The 23,256-nt window shown below is 48.2% G+C and overlaps 1 protein-coding gene across 2 annotated transcripts in view; it reads left to right on the forward strand.

Moving 5' to 3' along the window:
• Nisch (nischarin) overlaps window positions 1-23,256 on the forward strand; it is a 35,633-nt gene that overhangs the window by 9,274 nt on the left and 3,103 nt on the right. Inside the window, exons 4-17 of one of the 2 annotated variants that reach the window (XM_041662500.1) lie at window positions 5,118-5,166; window positions 6,183-6,346; window positions 6,634-6,729; window positions 8,057-8,152; window positions 9,065-9,217; window positions 9,828-9,896; window positions 10,301-10,486; window positions 10,652-10,780; window positions 12,311-12,424; window positions 12,709-12,820; window positions 16,801-16,925; window positions 17,808-17,857; window positions 19,494-20,897; window positions 22,734-23,094. In XM_041662500.1, the coding sequence (XP_041518434.1) occupies window positions 5,118-5,166; window positions 6,183-6,346; window positions 6,634-6,729; window positions 8,057-8,152; window positions 9,065-9,217; window positions 9,828-9,896; window positions 10,301-10,486; window positions 10,652-10,780; window positions 12,311-12,424; window positions 12,709-12,820; window positions 16,801-16,925; window positions 17,808-17,857; window positions 19,494-20,897; window positions 22,734-23,094 (3,108 nt within the window). Of the gene's footprint in view, window positions 1-5,117; window positions 5,167-6,182; window positions 6,347-6,633; window positions 6,730-8,056; window positions 8,153-9,064; window positions 9,218-9,827; window positions 9,897-10,300; window positions 10,487-10,651; window positions 10,781-12,310; window positions 12,425-12,708; window positions 12,821-13,363; window positions 14,451-16,800; window positions 16,926-17,807; window positions 17,858-19,493; window positions 20,898-22,733; window positions 23,095-23,256 lie in introns of those variants that run through there. The other variant, XM_041662501.1, reaches the window with a different exon arrangement.

A 23,256-nucleotide genomic window follows, 5' to 3' on the forward strand; every position in this document is an offset into this window, starting at 1 on the left:
TCCTGAGTATTGTGACTATGGGCATGTACCACCACACTTGGCTTCCTTTACTTGATAATATCCTTTAAAAATATTTATTTATTTTTATTATGTTCATGGGTGTTTTGCCTGCATATATGTCTGTGACCATGTGTGTATAGTGCCTATGGAGGCCAGAAGATGGGTCAGATCCCCTGGCACTGGAGTTATGAACAGTTGTTAGCTATGTCGGTGCTGGGAATTGAACCCTTGTCCTCTGTAAGAGCAGCAAGTTTTCTTGATCACTGAGCCCTTGATAATATTCTTTGAAACATACATATTTTAGATTTTGACAAAGTTTATTTTTTTGTATGTTTTGGTCACTTGTATTTTTCATGCCGTATCTGAGAACCCATTGACTAATTAGTATCACAAAAAATTTATATTTTCTCTTATATGTTTTGTTTTTACATTTAGGACTTTGATCCATTTCAAGTTCATCTTTGTATATGGTAAAAAATATAAAGTCCAGTTCGATTCTTTCATTATTTGGATTTTAATGACAAGGGAAAAAGCATTTCCCTCCCCAGCCAACCCAGAACTGAGGAATTCCAGGGGTGAGGCAGCCTTTGTTTCCTCCTCCACTGGATAGCTGTGCTCCTCACTTCTTGGACTCACAGTGATAGACCCCGTCCCAGAATGTTTAGAGAAGTTCCAAACTCAGCAGAATGCAATCCCATGGATAATCATAACCAAGATCATCCTGAAGCAGGCCACATCACAGTGGGCTTGGAAATAGAGCCCAGTCTGTCTCCCAGGCCTGCTTGTTTCAACCAGTTTATTCCAATTCAGTTATTTAACTTTTCTGTGCCTTATTCTGTTTTGTGATCTGGAAGGTGGTAGTCTGGGGGTTGTTTGGAGCCAGCCTGAGCTTTTACAGTAAATATCTGAGGCTTAGAAAAGGGGTGGGTCAGGGCTCACCACATGTCACCATGCTGGGCTGCTCTGGTAAGAAAGATAACTGAGTTCCCTTCAAAGGTGAGGTGTATATCATTTCCTTATTTTAAAGCCACTTGACTGTAACCAGAAAAGAGTTTTTTTAAATTTGAAATGAAATTGTCAACTATCTTAGTGTTGGCTTTTTTTTTTTTTTTTTTTTGGTTTTTCGAGACAGGATTTTTCTGTGGCTTTGGAGCCTGTCCTGGAACTAGTTCTGTAGACCAGGCTGGTCTCGAACTCACAGAGATCCGCCTGCCTCTGCCTCCCGAGTGCTGGGATTAAAGGCATACGCCACCATCGCCCAACAGTGTTGGCTTTAGATCCATTTTATTTTTATAATTAATTTGTTTTAGTTGCTTTTATTTTTATAATTAATTTGTTTTAGTTGCAAAGGGCTGAGGTTGTGAATGATAACAAACCTGTTTGGTGTGTTTGTTTTTCAACTTAGAGTCTTGAAGCTTTTTAAAATTTATATGTGAATCCTTCAGTGGGGAATTTTGCTTAAAGTTGAATCACATATAATATGCCTGACTCCTGGTAGACAAAATGCAAGGCCCCTCCAACTATAACACGTGTGTCCAGATCACACCTGGGTGATGGCCTCAGTGCCATGTAATTCCTGCCCAGTGAATGTCCACTGACAGGCACACTGCTTTAGCATGAGCCAAACAGAGGTGTCAGGGACTAGCGAGGGGTTTCTAATTGAGCATCAGATCTGTATTTGGGGGTACACTTACAGCTGGGCTCTGTGAGTAGGCAGCTAAAGATATAAATAGCCTAAGTAGTCCACATGGTATTGAGGTACAGCCCAAAGAGGCCTAACTGAGGTAGAGGCCTGACTCTGTGCCCTTTGCCTTCAGGTGCACCTTGGCCAGAGGAAACTAGTGCTTTAGGTTTGCCTACTAAGAAATTTCTAGATCCCTCTGGTTCAGACTCTCTCCTGAGGTGAAGGTCAGCCTGAGGAAGCCAAGTAGGAAGGCCAATAGTGTGCTCTTCCTGTGCGCAGAGTGGAAAGAAGATTCCTCAGAAGTTAAAGCTCTTGCCTCTGGGTCTTCTGGGAAGCCCAGCTCTGACCCTTAGCAGGGCTGTCTTCCAGCATGACTCTTTCTCTTCTGTCCAGATCAACACCAGTTGCCCAAAGAAATGTTCCATAGGAGGTATATTTCTGCTGGCAGTGGTGACAGGGCAGGAAGCCCTTTTTTTTTTTTTTTTTTGGATTTTCGAGACAGGGTTTCTCCGTAGCTTTTTGGCTCCTATCCTGGAACTAGCTCTTGTAGACCAGGCTGGCCTCGAACTTACAGAGATCCGCCTGCCTCTGCCTCCCGAGTGCTGGGATTAAAGGCGTGCGCCACCACCGCCCGGCTAGGAAGCCCTTTTTTTCAAGAGCCTTCTAGCAGGCTCCTTGTGTCTGTACAGTGCCTGAGAGGCCTGTGGAGTTGAGGTTAAGTGTAGCCGGGCAGCCTCTGGTACCTTAGCACTAGGAGGTCTGGCTATAGGAGGATAGGAAAGAAGGCCATGCTTCTCAGAAGTGCATGGGAGACTTGCTTGTAGGCCATTCCAAGCTTTTCCTTGACTTCGGATCCTCACAGCTGCCAGGGTAAACTCATGGGCTTTAGGAGGTTGTAAGAGACTGAAGTTGCACTTCAGAGACCCCGTAGCCTCTACTGACTAGAACCCTGTTGCTCTGTTAGCCTCTTACATTTGACCTGTGCGCTGAGCTCTCTAATGCTGAAGTGCAGTGGCTTATCTTCTCTCTCTGGTGAGGTGGGAAAGGAGCAATTCTTACATATAAACTGAATTTCAAGCAAACTATAAGCACAACTTTTAAAGATCATGAAGTCAAGAGAAAACTGGGATAATATTCTTACATTCTTAGAGTAAAAGAAGAGATCTCATAGTCACAAAGGAAAAGAATTAAAAGTTAAACATAAAAATAAAAAACCTCACTATGTTAAGAAAACCACCTTGAACAAAGGACAAACGTGCATGCAGGCTGGAGGAAATGATTACTGCATATTCCCAGCTGTTAAGATTGCTGTTGTGAGCTGGGTGAAGGGCTCATAGCTCCCACCTACTTGGGAGGCTGAGGCGGAAGGATTCTGAAATTGAAGCCACCCAGTTAAAACAGAATAAAATAAAAGGTTGTCTGCTGTGGTTGAGGGATAGAGGCCCCAGATTCAGTTCCTGGTATTTGAGGCGGATGGCTGTGATGTATAAAACATTATAAGGAAGAGACAAACAACTCATGAGGTTACAGGAAAAGGACACCCTGTCCTCTGCCACCTGGTGCTTTCTAAGTCCCATAAATGCATAAGAGATTGCGTGTCCTGTGAGTTGCGAGGGGTTACGTGCTGCCTCCATCTGGGCTTGCTTACAAAAAGACCTGTGGACTGCTGTCAGTCAGTTTAATTTCTTACCTGTGGGAGGTGGGGCTAAAGGTTTTGGCGAGTGTCTCCAAACCTCGTGATTGTTTTGTTACTTTTTTTTTTTTTCAGATTTTTAGTATTTCATGTGTCTGAGTGTTTTGCTAGCGTGTATGTATGTGTGCCATGCCTGTGACTGGTGCCTGAGGAGGTTAAATTCCCTGGAACTGGAGTTACTAATGGTTGTGAGCCATGTTAATCTAAACCTAAGTCCCCTGGAAGAGTAGCAAGTGTTCTTAACCACTGAGCCATCTCTTTCCCCACGATTGTTTTGAGTGCAGAAGCAATTGGCTATGTTCTGAGAGGACCAAGATCAAGTGCTCGAGTGTAGCCCTGCTGGTTTATAGTCATAAAGCTGGAGCGTCAACACCTTCCTCCTGTGTTTGCTTGTTTGTGTAACAGCGTCTATAGGGCGGCGGGAGAAGTCAGTGAGCCAGGACCTACCTAGTACTTAGACACTGTCTGCTGTGACTTAAAGCCAGCGTGGTAGCTGTTAATGTGAGGGAAGACTGGTTCTTGCTGTTCACTTTGTGGCTTTGTGTGGCATTTGGAACACCCTTGCTGTATCTTTCTAGTGACCCTGGGGCTTTATTGTGCTGCTGTGAATCTGGGAGGCTTGAACGCAGGAAAAGGACTTCCTTCCTTTCTTCCTTCCTTCCTTTTTTTTTTTTTTTTTTTTTTTTTTGTTGTTGTTGTTTGTTTTTCGAGATAGGATTTCTCTGTAACATCCCTGGCTGCCCTGGAACTTGCTTTGCAGACCAGGTTAGCCTCAAACTCACAGAGATCCATCTGTCCCTGCCTCCTGGGTGCTAGGATTAAAGGCGTTTGCTGCCATAACCGCTTAGTTTCCACTCTTTGAAGAAACATTTGACCTGAGAGAAGGTGGAAATAGTCATTCCTGGGGAAAGTTGGTGCTGCAAAGTCACGTATTCTATTAGTCAGGGCCTCTTTTTTCCCAAAAGAATCAGGATTTCTTCCCTGCCACACCCTCTCCTGGGAGCCCCATACTTAGTGAGGAAGCTGCTGACTCCCCCAGCCAACCCTTGGCATAAGTCAGGCTTTGTTGGCCCCTGGGCTGCAGCCCACTCAGCCAGCGCCTGTGCAGACTTGCAGTTGTTTTTGAGGAAATGCTCAGCTCTCCATATATCTGAAAACAGTTCCCTTTCTAAACTTCTTTTTTTAAAAAAGATTTATTTTTGGTGTACAGTGTTCAGCCTACATGTACACCTGAATGCCAGAAGAGGGCGCCAGATCTCACTGAGGATGGGTGTGAGCCACCATGTAGTTGCTGGGAATTGAACTCAGGACTTCTTTCTGGAAGAGCAGCCAGTGCTCTTAACCTCTGAGCCGTTTCTCTAGCCTCCCCCCTTCTAAACTTCTTCCTTCATTCTACGTTTCCTCCCTCCTTTAGTTGTTCTCTATCTAGAAGCTGTGTCCTACTTGTTGCCTGCAGGCTATGTGTGGTCTAAGATAGCTATGAATGCAACCCAACACAAAACAGTAAACTTACTTAAAGCATTATGAGATGCTTCTTGTGATTGTATTGTTGTTACTTGATTGTGCAGTTCTCAAGTATGAATTTTGTTGGTGACAGTGTCTTAATTGCAGTGTCAAAAGATTGGACACTCCTGAGATCTAGAGCTGACCCTGCAGGAGCGAAGTGAGTGGATAGCAGGGACTGTGCAATTCCAGCGATGGGCAGATGGACCTCTAACTGCAGGGTTTGTGTCTCCACAGGAAATAAATGGCATCACTGCAGCACTGGCTGAAGAGCTCTTTGAAAAAGGTACATAGCCATTGGCTCTTGAAATGCTGGGGGCATTGCCTAGTGCCCAGGGTGGCACTGAGTTTATATTAGATCCTACCCACCTCCTTGAGGGTGTCAAGTCCTTGGCCCTGGTCCCCAGTCTACCCACTACTTGCCCTGTAGGTGAGGATCCTTCATGTTTAAGATTCTCTATTATAATTTATTATTGCGGGGTATGTGTATGTGGGCACATGTGTCACAGCACACATGTGGAGATAGAGGACAACTTGGTAGAGTCAGTTCTCTCCTTCCGCCTTTATGTAGGTTCTGGGGATCAAACTCAGGTAGCCAGGCTTGTGTAAGGTGAGTGCCTGGGACTCACCTACGTCTCAGGATCTATTCCCAAGTCACACGGGGTGTTGGAAGGTGGCTGGCATGCTGCCATCTTGCACCTGGTTTGTCCTTGCTTGAAAGTGTTCAGATCGCAAGTAAAAGCCAATCTTGGGTCATGTTCATATTAACAATTAACAGTAGTAGAATGAGCACGCCCCGCCAGCAGGCTTACATTTAGCATCTTACTGCTTTCCCTGGGGTAAAGGTAAGGGTACTAGTGGTCAGAGGTATGGAAACCTGCTAGAAGGAGCAATTTAAGGCCTAAACACTGGCATCTTAGGTCTATAACTGACCTTAGTCTCTGTATATTAGAGGGTCCAGGGTAGTTGTGACACCTAGAGTACTGCCTCTCCCAGCCTCCTCTTGGCTCGGTGCCTTAGCTCTCCACCACACCTCACTCTTCAGGAGGGCTCCCCAGTTGCACAGCCCTTCCCTTCTCTCTCATCATGTGTCCAGGATTGCCCTGTGCCTGGTATGAGCTCAGAAGGGCCACTCCTATGTACCGAAGACTGTAGCTTCGCATGGTGGGTGGGGTGGATGCTTGTCATAGGTGCTTGCTGCATGCTTGTTGACTGTTGGCTTGGTGCTTGTCTCCCCTGGCTGTCCAATAGGCTGGGACTGGACTGGGGCTGGACACTCACTCTTGAACTTGACTGTTACAGGAGAACAGCTTCTAGGAGCCGGTGAGGTCTTTGCCATCAGGCCCTTGCAGCTCTATGCTGTCACGGAGCAGCTACAGCAAGGAAAGCCTACTTGTGCCAGCGGTGATGCCAAGACTGACCTTGGGCACATCCTAGACTTCACCTGTCGCCTTAGGTACCTTAAGGTACAGTTACAGCAGCATAGCTGTAGAGCGTCTCTCAGTTGTCTGACAGCTCACCAGCTGGCAGTGTGTGAAGGAGACCAAGACTGGGCTCTCAGTGGATGAAAGCCTCCTGGTGTTGTTGATTCTGTGTTTCTGCCTGTGAGCGCCAGGGGGCATCGTGGCCCATTGTCTGAATACAGTTGAAGTGGTCAGAGCTTTGAGTTTGACAGCTGTGGCCACATTCACCCAAGAGCGCAGAACGGGAGTTCACTACAGCACCCCTAATTTAAATCCATCTTTGACCTCAGGTTTCTGGCACAGAAGGACCTTTTGGGACCAGCAACATTCAGGAGCAGCTCCTGCCCTTTGATCTTTCTATATTCAAGTCTCTTCATCAGGTAGAGGTAAGGCCCAAGGCTGCTAGTGAGCAGGCAGGGCTGAGCCTGCCCAGCAGTGTCTTGCTCTGTTGTCTCTTTGCAGGGAATGGTTGTGATAGCAAGTGGTAAGGCACCGTTGCTTTAATATTTGGCAACATGTTGGCAGATTCTGTCCAAGGAAATCAAGCCAGAAAAGGGGAAAGCCAGAAAGGAACCTTTTCTGTCCTTAGCTGGTTTGCAGTTCTCCACCCCTATTGTAGGCAGCAGAGGTATTAGAGACCAGAGCCGCAGAAATTAGTTCTCTGCGGCCTCTCATGGAGTCAGGATCATGTGTTATTCAGGTAGAAGTCATAGAAATCATCCTAAGGCCAGACAGAGGCAATTCCAACTCTTTGTTTTCCCAGAAGAATGCTTTATATTACTTTCTACTGAATTCTGGTTCCTAACACTAATTTTGTTGTCATTTTTAAAAAGAAAGGGGAGTCAGTAATGAACAATAAAAGCTGTTTTTTATAAAATAAAACCACATGTTTCCTGAACTTGGTTTTTGTCTTCAGCTCTACCCAGTGCCCATGTATTCTTGACCAAGTCTCCCCAACTTCTCTGTGAAGTTTGGATACTTTTGTTCTCAGTTTTACAATTGAGGAAACTGAGGCTTGGGGAAATGAGGAAGTTAGGCCAGGATATTGAATTTGAATTCCAGAAGCCTGCTTCCATTGACCTGTATTGCCTGAGGACAGAGGGTCAGGCTGGGTAAGCAGGAGAGATGCTCCATGTGCTGTGGCTGCATGCCCCTGTTCTCCATCACTGATTCCCAGATCCTACCTTTTCTGTTTCCTTGGCAAGTTCCCGGTAGCCCTTAACCACAAAAATGGAATTTGTGGCTCATAAGGAACCTGAGCGTCCATTTTTGAGGCAAGATCAGGCTGGCCTCGAACTCACAGAGATCTGCCTGCCTCTGCCTCCTGAGTGGGGTCTAAAGGTGTACGCCAGCATGCCTGGCTACGTGCCTTTCTTACTAGATACTTAAAATGTTTATCTGCAACTGAGACTCACTGGGGAATAAAAGAGGCCCAAGGGCCGGGCGGTGGTGGCGCACGCCTTTAATCCCAGCACTCGGGAGGCAGAGGCAGGCGGATCTCTGTGAGTTCGAGACCAGCCTGGTCTACAAGAGCTAGTTCCAGGACAGGCTCCAAAACCACAGAGAAACCCTGTCTCGAAAAACCAAAAAAAAAAAAAAAGAAGCCCAAGTTTATCTAGGGATTTGAGCTTGCCTGTGGGATGAACATCTAGTTCCTGGGGTTTCTGAGGGGCCAGGATGCCATTTCTGAGACACAGCTGTTGTTTGTTCCAGATAAGTCATTGTGATGCTAAGCATATCCGAGGGCTGGTCACCTCCAAGCCAACATTAGCCACAATGAGTGTCAGATTCTCAGCAACCTCAATGAAGGTGAGCTCTGCCTCTGTGTTTATGCTGGGGCCTGGCCTGGGGGGCATAGCCTTTGTTAGTGAAGCCGACTGAACTTTCTCTGAGCCCAGCAAGCACTGGCTTAGCCCTCATTTGTATCTCATCCTCCCTGGACCTGCAGAGGAAGGTGAGGTGTAGAAGGGCTGGACCCTGTTTGGACTGAGTAACAGAAATAGCCCAGCTGTTAAGGTAGGGAGTTTCTTTTACCATTATATGGATGCCATCATAATAATATTTAAGTCCTCCTTCAGTATAGGGAGAGACTCATTTTGTGACTTCTGATCAGGATTTGGGTTTGTTGAAAATTCTTTCTCTTGAGGCCACTGACTCAAAGGAAGAAACCGTACAGAGAGTCGAGTATAGATGTCCTCTGGGAAGTACTTCTTGCCATATAGCTGAAGGAGCTCAGGATAACCCCATATAAGAAGATGTCTTATAGACATCAAAAGTCAACCGAGAAGAACTGCCTCCCTCTCCTGTGGTGACTGATGCCCTGTGCTGCTGCTCTTGTCTCGGTGATAATTCTCTCCCTGGGAAGTAATGGTTAAGGGATTTGTTGTTCACAGTGGAGACCACTCTGAAAGCATGGTTATCCGGCAACATCATGAATTCAAACCTTCACCTTCTGAAGGTTTAAGCCAGGAAAGATATCACTTGTGGAGCAGAGGCCCCAGGGGGGACTTGACTAGCATTTGTTCCTGAAGTCACAGGACCAGAACATATTCCACATCTTTCAGTTATTTCACAATCACTTTAAGACACATAAAGCAAAGCCCATTTTTAATGCAAACTCATTTCCACATGCTAAATATGCTCTAGTGCTTCCTTAAATTTTGCAACAATAGCGTATTCTACTCAGTGTTGCGTGAGGGCTCAACAGATGTTCTCATGCAGGAAGTCCTTGTTCCTGAAGCCTCAGAATTTGATGAGTGGGAGCCTGAAGGCACAGCCCTTGAAGGCCCTGTGACTGCTATCATCCCTACATGGCAAGCGTTGACCACTCTGGACCTGAGCCACAACAGCATCTCTGAGATCGACGAATCTGTGGTATGCTTGCAGCAGCCTCTCAAGGCCTTCAGACCTTCCAAACCCGAGGAGTAGCTATTATATTTTACTTTTTCTGAAGGCTCACCCCCCCCCCCCGAAAAATCTATTAAGTGCTCTACATATTATGTGTAGTCTTTTTAAGTTGAATTTCAAAATGAGAATGTTTTAAAATGGTGAGTTATTAATAAAACCAAGTGAAATATATGCATTATGTATGCATTTAATATAACCAAACCATGGTAAATGATAATTCCTTTTAAGGAATAGCAGAAAACTCATTGCCTAGACTATAGGTGTGCCTGTGTTAGAGCAACATCCCAATGATCTTAAGAATGTGCTTCTTTTTGTGATCCTGTGGGGGAGGACAGGGTAAAAAAGGACAGGTCCCCTTGTTTTTGGAGGACATTACCATGTGTTACCATGTGTATTACTTAAGCCAGTTGTTCTGTCCAAACAGTAGATTCCTTTGGATTTCTGCTGAGTGGGCAGTGGGAGGTGTCAGTGACCCTGCAGATAAGCCAGCCTGAAGCGTGTGTTTAGCCACTGGGTACATGGACTGTTTAGGGTCCTACCTCCTTGAGTAACACCAGACATTCTTTTCTTTCATAAGAAACTGATCCCAAAGATTGAGTACCTGGACCTGAGTCACAACGGAGTGCTAGTTGTGGACAACCTGCAGGTAAGGTCTGCCCACTAGCTCTCTAGGGCCCTGCTGTCCTGATGGGTCCAAGACTGGAGAAGCATTGCACCCTAGGGGGTGGCAAGCATAGGGGCTGTGGCCTTCCTCTTGGGCTTCCAGGGACGCACTGATTGTTTTAGTTCCAAAGTGTTCAAAAAGCTGAGTATGTGCAGAGTGTGATGATGATAGGCAGGCTGAGTTTTCAGTGCCCACCCCTGACCTCTCTGCAGGGGATACCATGAGACTATGGCATGTGAAAGAGGGAAGAGGGACTTCCCTTCCCAGTGGTTGTCAAAAGACTTGTAAACCTGCCTCACAGAACTGGTCCAATTGGTCTGAAAGGGCACAGTGGCCTCTCTGGAGGACTAACCTGTGCTGCCACTGTGTTTCTCCTGCTATTCCAGCACCTGTACAATCTCGTCCACCTTGACCTGTCCTACAACAAGCTCTCCTCCCTGGAAGGCGTGCACACTAAACTGGGCAATGTCAAAACCCTAAACCTGGCGGGCAACTTCCTAGAGAGTCTGAGTGGCCTGCACAAACTCTACTCTCTGGTTAATCTGGACCTCAGAGACAACAGGATTGAGCAGGTGAACCCCAGCCCTGAGACCCTCGGGGATCTGAGATTGCTAGGCCTTGTTTGTTATCTTAAAAGAAAACCAATAGGATTCTGTTCACTTAAAAGAAACCATCAAGTGTGTAGTCTGTTGCTGAGTTGTTAAAAGAAGGGGCTAAATGGCACTTCTATCTTGCAGTTGGAGGAGGTCAAGAGCATAGGCAGCCTACCATGTCTAGAGCGTGTGGCCTTACTGAACAACCCTCTGAGCATCATCCCTGACTACCGGACCAAGGTGCTCTCCCAGTTTGGCGAACGAGCCTCTGAGGTAAGCCCCAGAACCACCCACAGAGCTCAGAGACTGGCAGGATGAATTCCAGTTCTACATAAGCAAAGCAAGGCCCTCGTCTGCATCAGGTCTACAAGTCCACTGCTCCTTCTCCCATCAGTTGTGTGTTCCCTAGCAGGCTTCATGTGTGCCAAATCTTCAGGCCAGGAAGGCTCCAGGAACACATAGGCACAGAGGGATTGTCTTCAACTTTTAAAACATACGTTGGAAACTGAGCAGTGGTGGTGCACGCCCTTAATCCCGGCACTCAGGAAGTCCAGAGGCAGGTGGATCTCTGTGAGTTCGAAGCCAGCCTGGTCTACAGAGTGAGTTCCAGAACAGCCAGGGCTACACAGAGAAACTCTGTCTTGAAAAACCAAAACAGAAAAAAGAAAAGAAATACATTAGATATTTTAGACAAGGGGCCTAAAATAAGATGTCTAAAATTATGTGTAAGATTTTTATTTAATTTATGTAAGCTTCCTAAAATTACCAATTTTTTTGAACAGCTGGTAACCCTGGTACTTAACTAACTACCAGCCTTGAGCTTTTATTTTTTTTCCTTTACTGGATCAATCCAGTCCGGTGCCTGCTGCCTACTGCTATGACAGACAGTGCAGGTGCCACCATGCTAACCAAGAAAGTCCTTACCCCCAGGTATACTCCTTTCCCTCCTTCTCCAGCCACTTTGTCTCCATTCCCATTCTCTCACCAGTTCGTGGAACCTATTTTCTCCAGATCCCTGGCCAGAAGATAACTGTAGCTCTGTTTGCATCTATCTCCAGCCCTTCTCTGCCCCCACCAAGTGCTACTTTGTCCATATTGTCACTAAGATAATTTATATAAGAGGTTATCTCTTGCTGGAGAGAATTGCTTACACTTTTAATTCCAGAATTCAGGTTCTGAAAAAAAAAAAAATAATAATTCAGGTTCTGAAGCAAGAGGGTTACCCAGAGTTCAAGACCAACCTGGGTGACAGAGTGAGACTCTGTCTCAAATAAATAAATAAATAAATAAATAAATAAATAAATAAATAAATGTTCTTCCCTTTTTGGCTCCAGAGCTGGAAAGCCCCCTGATTCCACCTGCCCAAAACTTTTGGAGTATCCTTCAAGTGGTTTTTCTGCTTGCATGCTAGCCCACAGCTCTCCGGAATGGGACTCCTGCCTTTTTCCTCTACTATTATCTCTGCCCACTAGTCCCTTGTCCAGAAGTTCTCTTCTTGCTTTTTGACAGTCAATTCCGCTTGTGTTCTGCCTATAAGTAGGAACTCAGTATATTCAGTCCCCAAGAGGCTGCTGCTCCCTCTTAATAGAGAAGGACTCCTGAGATGTCCTAAGCTATGTGGGCCCTCCATGGGCCCTCCAAGGTGGTTGCAGGTTTCTTATGTTGTGGTGTAGAGCCTCTCTTAGCCTCCAGTATCTTGTTGGGGGCCTACTGGGGTGCTCAGACCCAGTCTTCAGAATCTCACCATTCTCCCAATATTCTTTGCCAGTTTCAATGCTGTAAGCTACCTTCTGGATTTTGTAGATCTGTCTAGATGATGCAGCAACCACAGAGAAGGAGCTGGACACTGTGGAAGTACTGAAAGCCATTCAGAAAGCCAAGGATGTCAAGTCCAAACTGAGCAATACAGAAAAGAAGGTAAACATGGTAGAGGGAGCCAGCCAAGGATGGAACTTATCTTGGGGAAACTGAGCCATGAACTCCCTTAGGGTCTCTGATCATTAACACCGCTCCTGTCCCCATGAAACCTCAGGCTGGGTCCTCAGGCGGTACAGTAGTGGTACCTACTATTCGATTCTATGAGAGCATTCTCAACATTCTGTGGTCGGGGAATGTTGACTCTTCTTCACGTCCCTGGCCTCAGCTTTTCTGTTCTTCCTGTCCTTCTTTCTCACGTGGACTGACTCAGTACTCTTCCTCAGGTTGGTGAGGACACCCGGCTCCCAACTGCTCCCTGCGTCAGACCCAGCAGCTCCCCTCCCACTGCAGCTCCCACCTCAGCCTCCCTGCCTCAGCCTATCCACTCCAATCAAGGTAATCATGAGTAGAACTTGTTCCTAGCTGAGCTTCTCAGCACTGCCTGGACGCAGGCAGGGTTAGGCTTGAGAGAGAAAGGTTGGCACTTGCTTCCTACGGGGAGGGTGGCACATTCTGCAGGCTGGCTCCTTGGATGGCACATAGCAGGGAGGTGCCTGGCCTGATTTCAGCACTGTTGTTTGCTTAGTAAGGACCCTCTCTCCCTTATGGGGTGTTGGACAGAGAACTGAGACTGCCCTTTGAGCAGGATTAGGCTGTTGGCTCATGAGAATCTGTCCCTTGCAGACAGTGTGGGCAGGTCAGTTCCTAGACAGTCAGGCCTTGTTACTTAACTGAGTCTGGAGCCCTTGATCCCTGTGTGGAGAGCTTGCTTTTATCATTGTGATGCCTCTGACTCTCAAGGTATAGCCAAAACCCCCAAATACTGCATTTATGGGACCAAGATGGGCTGTCTGTTCCCATGGACTCATGGAAGAACACCCCCTTTGATCTGCCCATTGTCTGTGAGCATTTTCAAAGGGCTTTCACCTCTGAACCCAGGCATCCGCGGAGATGAGTGAGTGAACCAGGTGCCATGAACGTGGCTGCCAGCCTGGCCCCGACGGAAGAGGGACAGGTATGCCGTCCCAAGTGGAGCTGAGGCTCGGGACACACAGGAAAGAACGCCGCCTGCCCAGGCTCCTGGAGACGCAGAACTTGGTGTGAGGTCTTGAGAAACTAGTTTGGCCCTAGGTTTTAAGAGCCAGAAATACATTTCTATTTCTTGACCTTGTGACCCCACTGGAGAAAACTTTTCTAGAGAGGGCTAAGATCCTGGGGAAGGGGAAGTTTACCCCACTAGCAGCAGTGAACTGTGGCGTGCAGCTGTGGCACAGAACCCTCCACAGCAGTCCTGTCAGGGTGAGAAGCAGAGGTACAGAAAGACAGTACTCGCTCATGTTAAGGCAGAAGCCTTATGCTCAACAGCCTGAAGTCACAACTGATATGCAGAAGAGAAGCCATGAAAATACAACAGTAGAGCTCAGTGCCAGCATTTGCCCACTGACTTTGTCAAACTCTGACAAAAAAAAAAAAAATTATTCTTTTTTTTTTTCTCCATAAAAGAGGAAGAAAGTTTGAGTCTCTGTGAGGAAGTTTCTCTAACCTCTCTTCAGGTCCCCATAGTATTAGTGATACCACATAGAAAGCAAGCAACCATAGACTTCTGGGACAGGGCCATACTAAGGTCCCAAGGTCCAGGATGTAACCTATTCTAGCATTCGTTGAATCAGTTCGTGTGTGTGTGTGTGTGTGTGTGTGTGTGTGTGTGTGTGTGAGTGTGAGAGAGAGAGAGAGAGAGCGCGCGCACATATGTGGACAGGCAAGTGAAGAACAAGGCTAAACACAGATCCTGGCTAGGCAGGAGGAATGAGTGTCTCCTCCAGGCCGCAACTGCCAGCAGCCCTCTACCTTGTGGTGGTGAAGTCTCTGCAGCCTGGGGCAAGCCTCATCTACCCCTTCCTTGGTGCCCTTTTACCCCTGGGTGCTCTGTAGTCTATCCCCCTTTTCCCAGTCATTGGACACTGAGAGATGTTGTCACAGATTTATACCTCTTGTAAATAAACTCCAGTGGATGTCTTTGTGTGCACATCTCTTTCCTTTGGGCGAGAAATGACAAAGGTCAGACCCCTGTCTGAGGACTGCTGGTGTCCCCTGTCCCATCTGCTGAGTGGCCCTTTCTGGCCACTTGTTTGTACAGGCATGGTCCAGGAAGGAAGTGGACAGACTGTCCTGTCTGCATTTCCTCATGCCCAAACAAGGCTGGGGTGGGGAGGTAAGGGGTAGTGGCAAGAACATAATGCCTTTTTTTTTTTTCTTTTTGTCCTCACAAATGTGAGGCACCTACATATATGTTTGTTTGACCATGTGTTACTGGAGCTGGCCTGGGTGGACAGTAGTTTTTCTATGTGAGAACAGTTTTACTGACTTACCACGGTGGCTCCCAATCTAAAACACACTTGTGAAAAAAACTGTCGAGAAAACACTAGGCCTCTGGTCATCACAGCTGTTAGAGCAGTGGATTGTTGTGACGAGAGGAGCCAGTGTCCAGAATGCCAGAATCCATTCTCCAGCCTTGTCGAGGGCCTGAGAGAAGGTTGTTGTAGAAGTGATTAGAAGCAGGCAGGCAGCTGAGTTCATGTTCCATCCTCCTGGCCATGAGATCTCGAGCACCATGCAGCACTTGGAAGCTCTGCAGCCTCTTCTGTTCTCTCAACCATAAGTGGACCCATCCCACTTCACCGATTCTAGGATGCGCACTTCCACCTATGACTTCTCTGAAATTGAGATGCGTCTTTCAGTCAGTGGCGTCCCCTAGTTGCTGTCAGCCAGCTGGTAATCGTGATGGAATCGTGGGAAATCCTTCCGTGGACTTCTGCTATGACCAAGATGGCCCCTCCACAGATCTTAGATTTGATGAACTGTGGTAAATAACGAGGTGCGCATGAGCTGATGCTGGGGAAGCGCTTAGCAGTGCTGAGACTCAACAGGACTGGTCAGTAGGGACACTTTCCTTTATCTTGAGTTGGGGTTTTAGGGCAGTACCTCTAGGAACATGGAGCTACTTGGGGAGAGAGACTACACCTATGGAAGAATAAGGTAGAACAGTTTGGGAATACATCTAGGACTGTAGCAGAAAGATGGGTTGGGTTAAGATATTTCAGTAGCAGGGACAATATAAGCAAAGACCGGGGATGCTTGGTGCTTGGCTGTGTGCTTGTCCCCTTCCTCCCTCGCAGCCTCTGCAGCTTAGCTTCATGGGAGTATCTGGGCTTGGGCTGCCTGCTTACCCTTGGGCAGAGAAGCTGGGCTGGTTGAGTTGTTCTGTTCTAGGCAGCAGTCAAGCTGGACAAGGTGTCCCAGGCTCTGAGGGTTCAGTCATTTAACTGGGCCATGGTGGCTGTTCAGCAGCAAAGCCAGGCTGTGGAGGCAAGGCTCTTCTAGACCATCCTTTTGGTGGTGGTGGTGTTTTATTTTTGTTGTTGTTGTTTGTTTGTTCTGGTTGTTGTTTTTTAAGTGGGAAAGAGGGGTTTCCCTTACCTGGCTTGCAAACTCGAGTGAAATAATAGATCCAAGCGGCCTATTCATAGAAGACCTTGAGTATGGCTCAAATAATCGGTACATCTCAAAGTACATGATTAGGACAGTCAGTAGGGCGCCCTGGTAAGGAAACCTGTGGGTTCAGGCTCCAGCTGTGTTCAGCAAGCCCTAGAAGAATCGGGTCTGCAAAGCCTGGCTTTTTGGTAAAGGGTCCTGTGCTTGGAATTTGCAAGCCCTGCAGAGATACCAGATGAGGGCACAGGGTCATGTGTAGTCCTTTCTTTGTGTTCCAATATGTCCACAGCTATTGATAAGTATATCACCAGATTGCTTCCCTGACAGGTGGACCAGCTTGTACCCCAGTGCCCACCTCTTTCTAGTTAGACTGGCCCAGGCTGCATGCTCTAACCATGCCATAGAAACAGAAAAGGTGGTCTTCTATTTCAATTTGTCTTTCTTTGTGTAAGCATTGTTTTGCATGTTATATTCCATGGAGTGTCTGTTCATATTCTTTGCATTCTCACGGAGATTTCAAACAAGTTGTTCCCCATTTTTGTAATCTGTAAGAAGATCTTTAAGATATAGATCTTTGTTTATACTCTGAGCACATTTTTCTCTGCGTTTCTCTGTGCGTTGTTTTGTCTGTCTATAGAGTGCACCTCTAGGGGTTTGGTCTTCATGATTCTCTCCCCTGCTTGTCTGCTCAGAAAGCCTCTTCCTAACAGTAGAGAGCAGCCACATGCTCGACCCTGAGTTACTGAATTACTGCATTTTATTCTGTGACCCGTATGATGGATGATTTGGGATCTGGCTAGTGCCCAGCCGTGCCATGTGCCCAGGACTTAGCTTCTTGTTGAACAGCTGTTCTTCCCACCCACTTGCCTACCTCGTCTCTGCAGGAATCATGTTTGTACAGGAGGAGGCCCTGGCCAGCAGCCTCTCATCCACCGACAGTTTACCCCCTGAGGACCGGCCCATTGCCCAAGACTGTTCCGACTCCTTGGAATCTATCCCCACAGGACAGGTAAACGCCCTTGCCTGCTTCTGGGTACTATTTCCTCAAACCATGATGCTGCTGCGTAATATTCTTCACAGTGGGGTGTGGCCTGGTGAGGGTATGGCATGTGTTGCTAGGGCTTCTGGGGGTACTTTGCATGACATGCAGTCTTTCTCTTAGATGTGACTCTAGTTGGGTCATCTTCATAGACCAGTTGCATAAGGATATGAGTTTGGCCTCCTCCACCCCAAGGAACAAGCAATACTGGGGCCCTGAGGGACAAGGAAGGTGGCATTCTTTGGATACACATGAGCTGGCTGTACAAGGGGAATCTCCCCTAATGCCTAGCACCCTGAGGCCACTCTGTCCCTTCTCACGTCACCTTGGTGGTCTAAATAGTGAGACTATAATACCTTTTTTGTAACTGCTGTCCAGGCTTCTGGGCCCATCTCTGTGTTCCTGGAAAATAGAAGAGGAAAATGAGTGCCTGGTGCTATGTGCTCCACGCCTGGGCCTCGCTGTTCCCTGATCCCTACGCAGCAGGGCCATGGCCATGAGATGCTAAGACAGCTCACAGAGCTTTGTCCCCAGTACTCTATCTTAATGTTATAGGAAAGACAGAGACCTGGTCTCGGCACTGGGGGGCCTTGCCAGGACCACCTTTCATCATGTCACTGTCTGGGGCCAGACCTCCATGGAAACAGGCTCTGACCCACGGTTGGGTGTGTAAGCTCAAGTCAGATGGGTGGGAAAGCCAGCCCTACTGAATGTTAGCAAGATAGCCAAATGAGCACTTCACCAAGTTCCAGAGCACACCCAGAGTGGAGGACAGGTGGCGAGGCAGCACCCAGTGAGTGCCAAGGAACAACTACCTGCAGCAGCCGAGGCTCACTTTCTCTCCTCTGTCAGGTGGCGTCTGAAGGCTTAAGGGATGTGCCAGGAGCTGTTGGTGGTGCAAGGTAAGGAAGAGAGCCTTGTCTCCGGGGCTTTGTTAGTAGCCTGTCGGTGGAAGTCTGTCTGTACTCCAGCACAGTTGAAAGGAGCTCCGTCTGTTTCCCCTCAGCTGTCTAGTGGGCATTGTTTTACACTGGAGGTTGGCAAATCAGAGCCAACTTGGGCCATGGTCTGTTTTGTACTGTGAGCCAAGAATAAGTGTTCTCTCTCTGTTTGCTAGTGGAACTTTTATTGTTTTTTGAGATAGGGTCTCACTATGTAGCTCAAGCTGACCTCAAATTCATGACCCACCTCCTCCCTCATCCTGAGTGTCAGGCACAGAAATAAACCACTCCACCTTTCTTGATTTTTTGTTGTTTTGTGTTTGTTTTTTGCCTTTGAGACTGTCCTGGAACTTGTTTGGTGGACCAGGCTGGCCTCGAACTCACAGAGATCCGCCTTTTTCTGCCTCCTATTGGCTGGGATTAAAGGTGTGTGCTACCCTGCCTGGCTGCTGCTGCTTTTTGTTGGTAATGTTTTTAAGATCTGCTTGTTTTTCTGGGCATGGTGATGCACTTCTTTAATCCCAGCACTCAAGAAAACAAAAGCAGACACATCTCTATAGGTTCCAGGATAGTCTGGTCTACACAGCAAGTTCCAGAACAGCCAGTGCTTCATAAAGAGATCCTGTCTGAAAACAAACAAAAAATTGTTTATTAATTTTAAGTGTTTATGAGTGTTTGCCTGCATGTATATGTTTAACTGCATATATATGCACCACATGTATGCTTGGTGCCTTTGGAGGCCAAGACAGGGCATCACATCTCCTGCAACTGGAGTTACAGATGGTTATTAGCCACCGTGTAGGTGCTGAGAAACAAATATAGATCCTCCGCGAGAACTTTTGAGTACATTTAACTGCTGAGCCGCCGATCGAGCCACTGATTATTGCTTCTTAAATTCCTGTTTAAACAAGATTACATGGATAGGGCTAGCACACACATCAAGAAATGTTAGCTCCTTGGCCCTTTACAGGAGTTCGTTTTTTTTTATTTGTTTGTTTGTTTGTTTTTGAGGCAGGATCTCTACGTAGGCCTGGCTGGCCTGGGATTCACCATGTAGACAGACTAGCTTCAAAACTCACAGAAGTCCAAGTGGACTTCTGCCCGGTTCTGGGATTAAATCATGCTCCACCATGCCTGGGTACAGAAGTATATTTCAATTTCTTATTCATGGCAGGGTTGTAGAGGTCATGAGGGACTGGAATTTAAATGGGATGGTCCTAGGACTCACCCAACTTGATTTATTGCCCTGGAAGCCAGAATGTCCCTAAAGGTAGTCATTTTTCAACAAAGAGATTAACACCTTGGAATACTTCATTGCCCATTGACACCTGGTAACATGCGAATGACAGAACTCTATGAGCACTTCTGTTGTGGAAGCTAGGTTGGTGAAGCAGGTGTGTGTTGGTGGATAGCTGTACTCTGAGTATGGAGAAGCCTGAACTCAAGCTGGTTACCCATCCTGGTGGCAACTGCTTGAACAGGCTCAGCTCTGTGAGAGGTTTAGGAGACCATGGATTGGCTTCCCAGGATCAGAGTACTATGGCAGCCTAGGGAATAGGATGTTCCTCTGTCCCTGATCCAGTCTCTTCTTGCACAGCCCAGAACATGCAGAGCCAGAGGTTCAGGTGGTGCCTGGGTCAGGCCAGATCATCTTCCTGCCCTTCACTTGCATCGGCTACACAGCTACCAACCAGGACTTCATCCAGCGTCTCAGCACACTGATCCGCCAGGCCATTGAACGGCAGCTCCCTGCCTGGATTGAGGCTGCCAACCAACGAGAGGAAGCCCAGGGTGAACAGGGTGAGGAGGAGGAAGAAGAGGAAGAGGAGGATGTTGCTGAAAACCGCTACTTCGAAATGGGACCCCCAGACATAGAGGAAGAGGAGGGCAGTGGCCAGGGAGAAGAGGAGGATGAGGATGAGGAAGATGAGGAAGCTGAGGAGGAGCGTCTGGCTCTCGAGTGGGCCCTAGGCGCTGATGAGGACTTCCTGCTGGAGCACATTCGCATCCTCAAGGTGCTGTGGTGCTTCCTGATCCACGTACAGGGCAGCATCCGCCAGTTTGCTGCCTGCCTCGTGCTCACTGACTTTGGCATTGCTGTCTTCGAGATCCCACACCAAGAGTCACGAGGCAGCAGCCAACACATCCTCTCATCCCTGCGTTTCGTCTTCTGCTTCCCACATGGCGACCTCACTGAGTTTGGCTTCCTCATGCCAGAGCTGTGCCTGGTACTCAAGGTACGGCACAGCGAGAACACACTCTTCATCATCTCGGATGCTGCCAACTTGCATGAGTTCCATGCTGACCTGCGCTCCTGCTTTGCACCTCAGCACATGGCCATGCTGTGCAGCCCTATCCTCTATGGCAGCCACACCAGCCTGCAGGATTTCTTACGCCAGCTGCTCACCTTCTACAAGGTGGATGGTGGCTCTCAGGAGCGCAGCCAGGGCTGCTTCCCTGTCTACTTGGTCTACAGTGACAAGCGCATGGTCCAGACAGCTGCTGGGGACTACTCAGGCAACATCGAATGGGCCAGCTGCACACTTTGCTCGGCTGTGCGGCGCTCCTGCTGTGCGCCCTCTGAGGCCGTCAAGTCTGCTGCCATCCCCTACTGGCTGCTGCTCACTCCCCAGCATCTCAATGTCATCAAGGCCGACTTCAACCCCATGCCCAACCGAGGCACCCACAACTGCCGCAACCGCAATAGCTTCAAGCTTAGCCGTGTACCGCTCTCCACTGTGCTGCTAGACCCCACTCGCAGCTGCACCCAGCCACGGGGAGCCTTTGCTGATGGCCATGTCCTTGAGCTGCTGGTTGGCTACCGCTTTGTTACTGCCATCTTTGTGCTGCCCCATGAGAAATTCCACTTCCTGCGAATCTACAATCAGCTTCGGGCCTCCCTGCAGGATCTGAAGACTATTGTCATCTCCAAGAAGCCTACATCCAGGCCAAGATCCCAAAGTTCCCTCTTGGATGGTCAGCGTGCCAAGGGCAGGACCAGGTGAGACTAGCACAGACTTAGGGCATGGGATTGGCTTGGGTGTGGTCTCTGGGCACTTGTACTTTAGGGGAGTCACCCCTTTACTTTCCCCTTTTCCCTGGCTCCTCTCCAGCACTGACCACCCTCAGCCCATACTCCAGATCTCCAGAAGCTTAAAAGCAGCCCAGGCAAGCTGTCCCATGCAGGGCAGGTTAAGGGAGCCAGTCCTGTCTTCACTTTGTCCCTGGTCCTACCACTGTCCTCTCATATGCCCAAGCATGGTTTCTGGGTGCCATCTTCCTCCTCCACTCCTCAGGGGTGTCATCCACTGGCTGTCTCTGTCAGCTCAGGTCTGCTCCAGGAACCCCATTCCTGAAAGCAGCTCCCAAGCTTAATTTTTGGTATCACACACAAAGCCCTTCTCAGGAAGGGCTGAGGTGGATCTACTGGAAGCCCCTCCCAAAGGACCTTCTAAAGACCAAGGTATTAGGGTAGGTCATCTTATCTTCAGGGGAAATCGAGTTGCTTAGCAGGAAGGATCAAGCAGCTAGAGCTTCTTCTCATGTGTCCTCTCCTTGGAGTCCTTGAGAGTGCCCCTGGTCTCCGTCGTGGAATTTCCCCACCTGGGGTCAGGGCACGAATCTAATAGTTGGTGTTCTGTAGCCTGGGAGAATGCCGAGACCCTGTCTTCACCTCTGGCTCTCCTTAGCATCTCCTGGGTCATCTTCTCGCTCAGTCACCAGCTAATGATCCAAAGGACTTCCAGCTCCTACAGCTGACTTCCAGCCCCTGTTCTACCTGTACAGAAGTGGCTGTCCCCACATTTCCCCTCACCATGTAAAGCTTAGTTAGTATGCACCTTGTCCTCCTTCCAAGTTACCACAAGCCTGGCTTGCAACTGGGACTGCTGCAGAAACCAGACCCCATAAAAATGTATCTGCACACCCAGCAGCTTCATGGGTATTTGATCAAATACAAGATCATGGCCCCAGGGATTACAGCAGTTGGACTGATGTGATGGATTGAGAGAGCAACATCCACCCCCTTTGCTGGGTATGGCCCTATGGATTGAATGCTGGAGATCCCAGCTCCCATGAACTTCAGGTTTCTGAGTTGGTCTTATGACTGGGATAGACCAGTGACATTCCAGCATGGCCATGTGCAGTGGTGGTTGAGAAAGCTAAGTGCCTGGGCCACCTAAAGACATCCTCCCAAACCAACCGAGGAGTGTTTTTGAGTTTTGGTTCTTTCCTCTACTAGCCTATACACACCCAGGTTCTAACTTGGGTTCTTGCATAAGTACTCTAGGGTAGCGTTTCTAACACATCTGATACCTTGCTCCCAAGTCATAACCCCGAAGTGGCCTTTCTGATGTCTTTGCAGTGCTTTCAGAATGGACTTCCAGGGCTGGAGAGATGGCTTAGTGATTAAGAGCACTGGCTGCTTCTCCAGAGGACCCTGGTTCAATTCCCAGCACCCACATGGCAGCTGCAACTGTCTATAACTCCAGTTCCAGGGGATCTGACACCTTCACACCAACGCACATAAAATAAAGTTAAATAAGTTTAAAAAAAAATAAACTGAGTCCATGAGCCAAAGCCTTTATTACATGTCTATGGTCGGCTCAGCCCTGGGGGGGGGGGGGTCTGCTCTGCCCACATCTGCTGAAGAAGAGGGCCTGACACTTTCCCTCTGCTGTGTGGTCCTCCCATGAAGAACCTGATGAAGTAGGTCTCCCAGTGCCTCCAAGGGTAGCACATGGCATACAGTTGACCTTTACACTCTGATGTGCATAGATATGAATCTCTGTGGGTTCACATGTTTATTTGGCATTTCTTGGGTCACTGGGAAATGTAGTGATGAGCAGCGACCACAGGAGGCCCCAGCAGAAGCTCCAGCTCCAGTTCCTGCTGCAGCTCCGGCTCCAGCTCCGGCTTCAGTTCCTGCTGCAGCTCCAGTTCCTGCTGCAGCTCCGGCTCCAGTTCCAGCTACTGCTGCAGCTCCAGCTCCTTCAGAGGCTCCAGCTCCAGCGGAGGCACAAGCAGAGACCCTGGCACAAGCTGAGGCCCCTGCCCAGTACCCAAGCGAGCGCCTGATCCAGTCCACATCTGAGGAGAATCAGATCCCTTCTCACTTGCCAGTCTGCCCGTCGCTCCAGCACATTGCCAGTCTTCAGGGGAGCGCCATCATTGATCTCTTCCACAACAGCATTGCTGAGGTATTGGCCCAGGCGCTGCTCTTGCTGCCTGGCACTTGTGTGGGGAAAGCTGTAGGCTCTGCTGTGCTACCAGTCAGTCTGAGGGTAGAGCAGGGTTTGTGTGGGGACATCCTTAGGTCCCAGATTTCTCTGACATCATGTGGTCATCATCTCCACCTGCTC

Source organism: Microtus oregoni, unplaced genomic scaffold (assembly GCF_018167655.1).
Source record: "Microtus oregoni isolate MIOR12 unplaced genomic scaffold, Mior012 000013F_ref0000133, whole genome shotgun sequence".
In the NCBI taxonomy this organism is placed as follows: Eukaryota; Metazoa; Chordata; class Mammalia; order Rodentia; family Cricetidae; genus Microtus; species Microtus oregoni.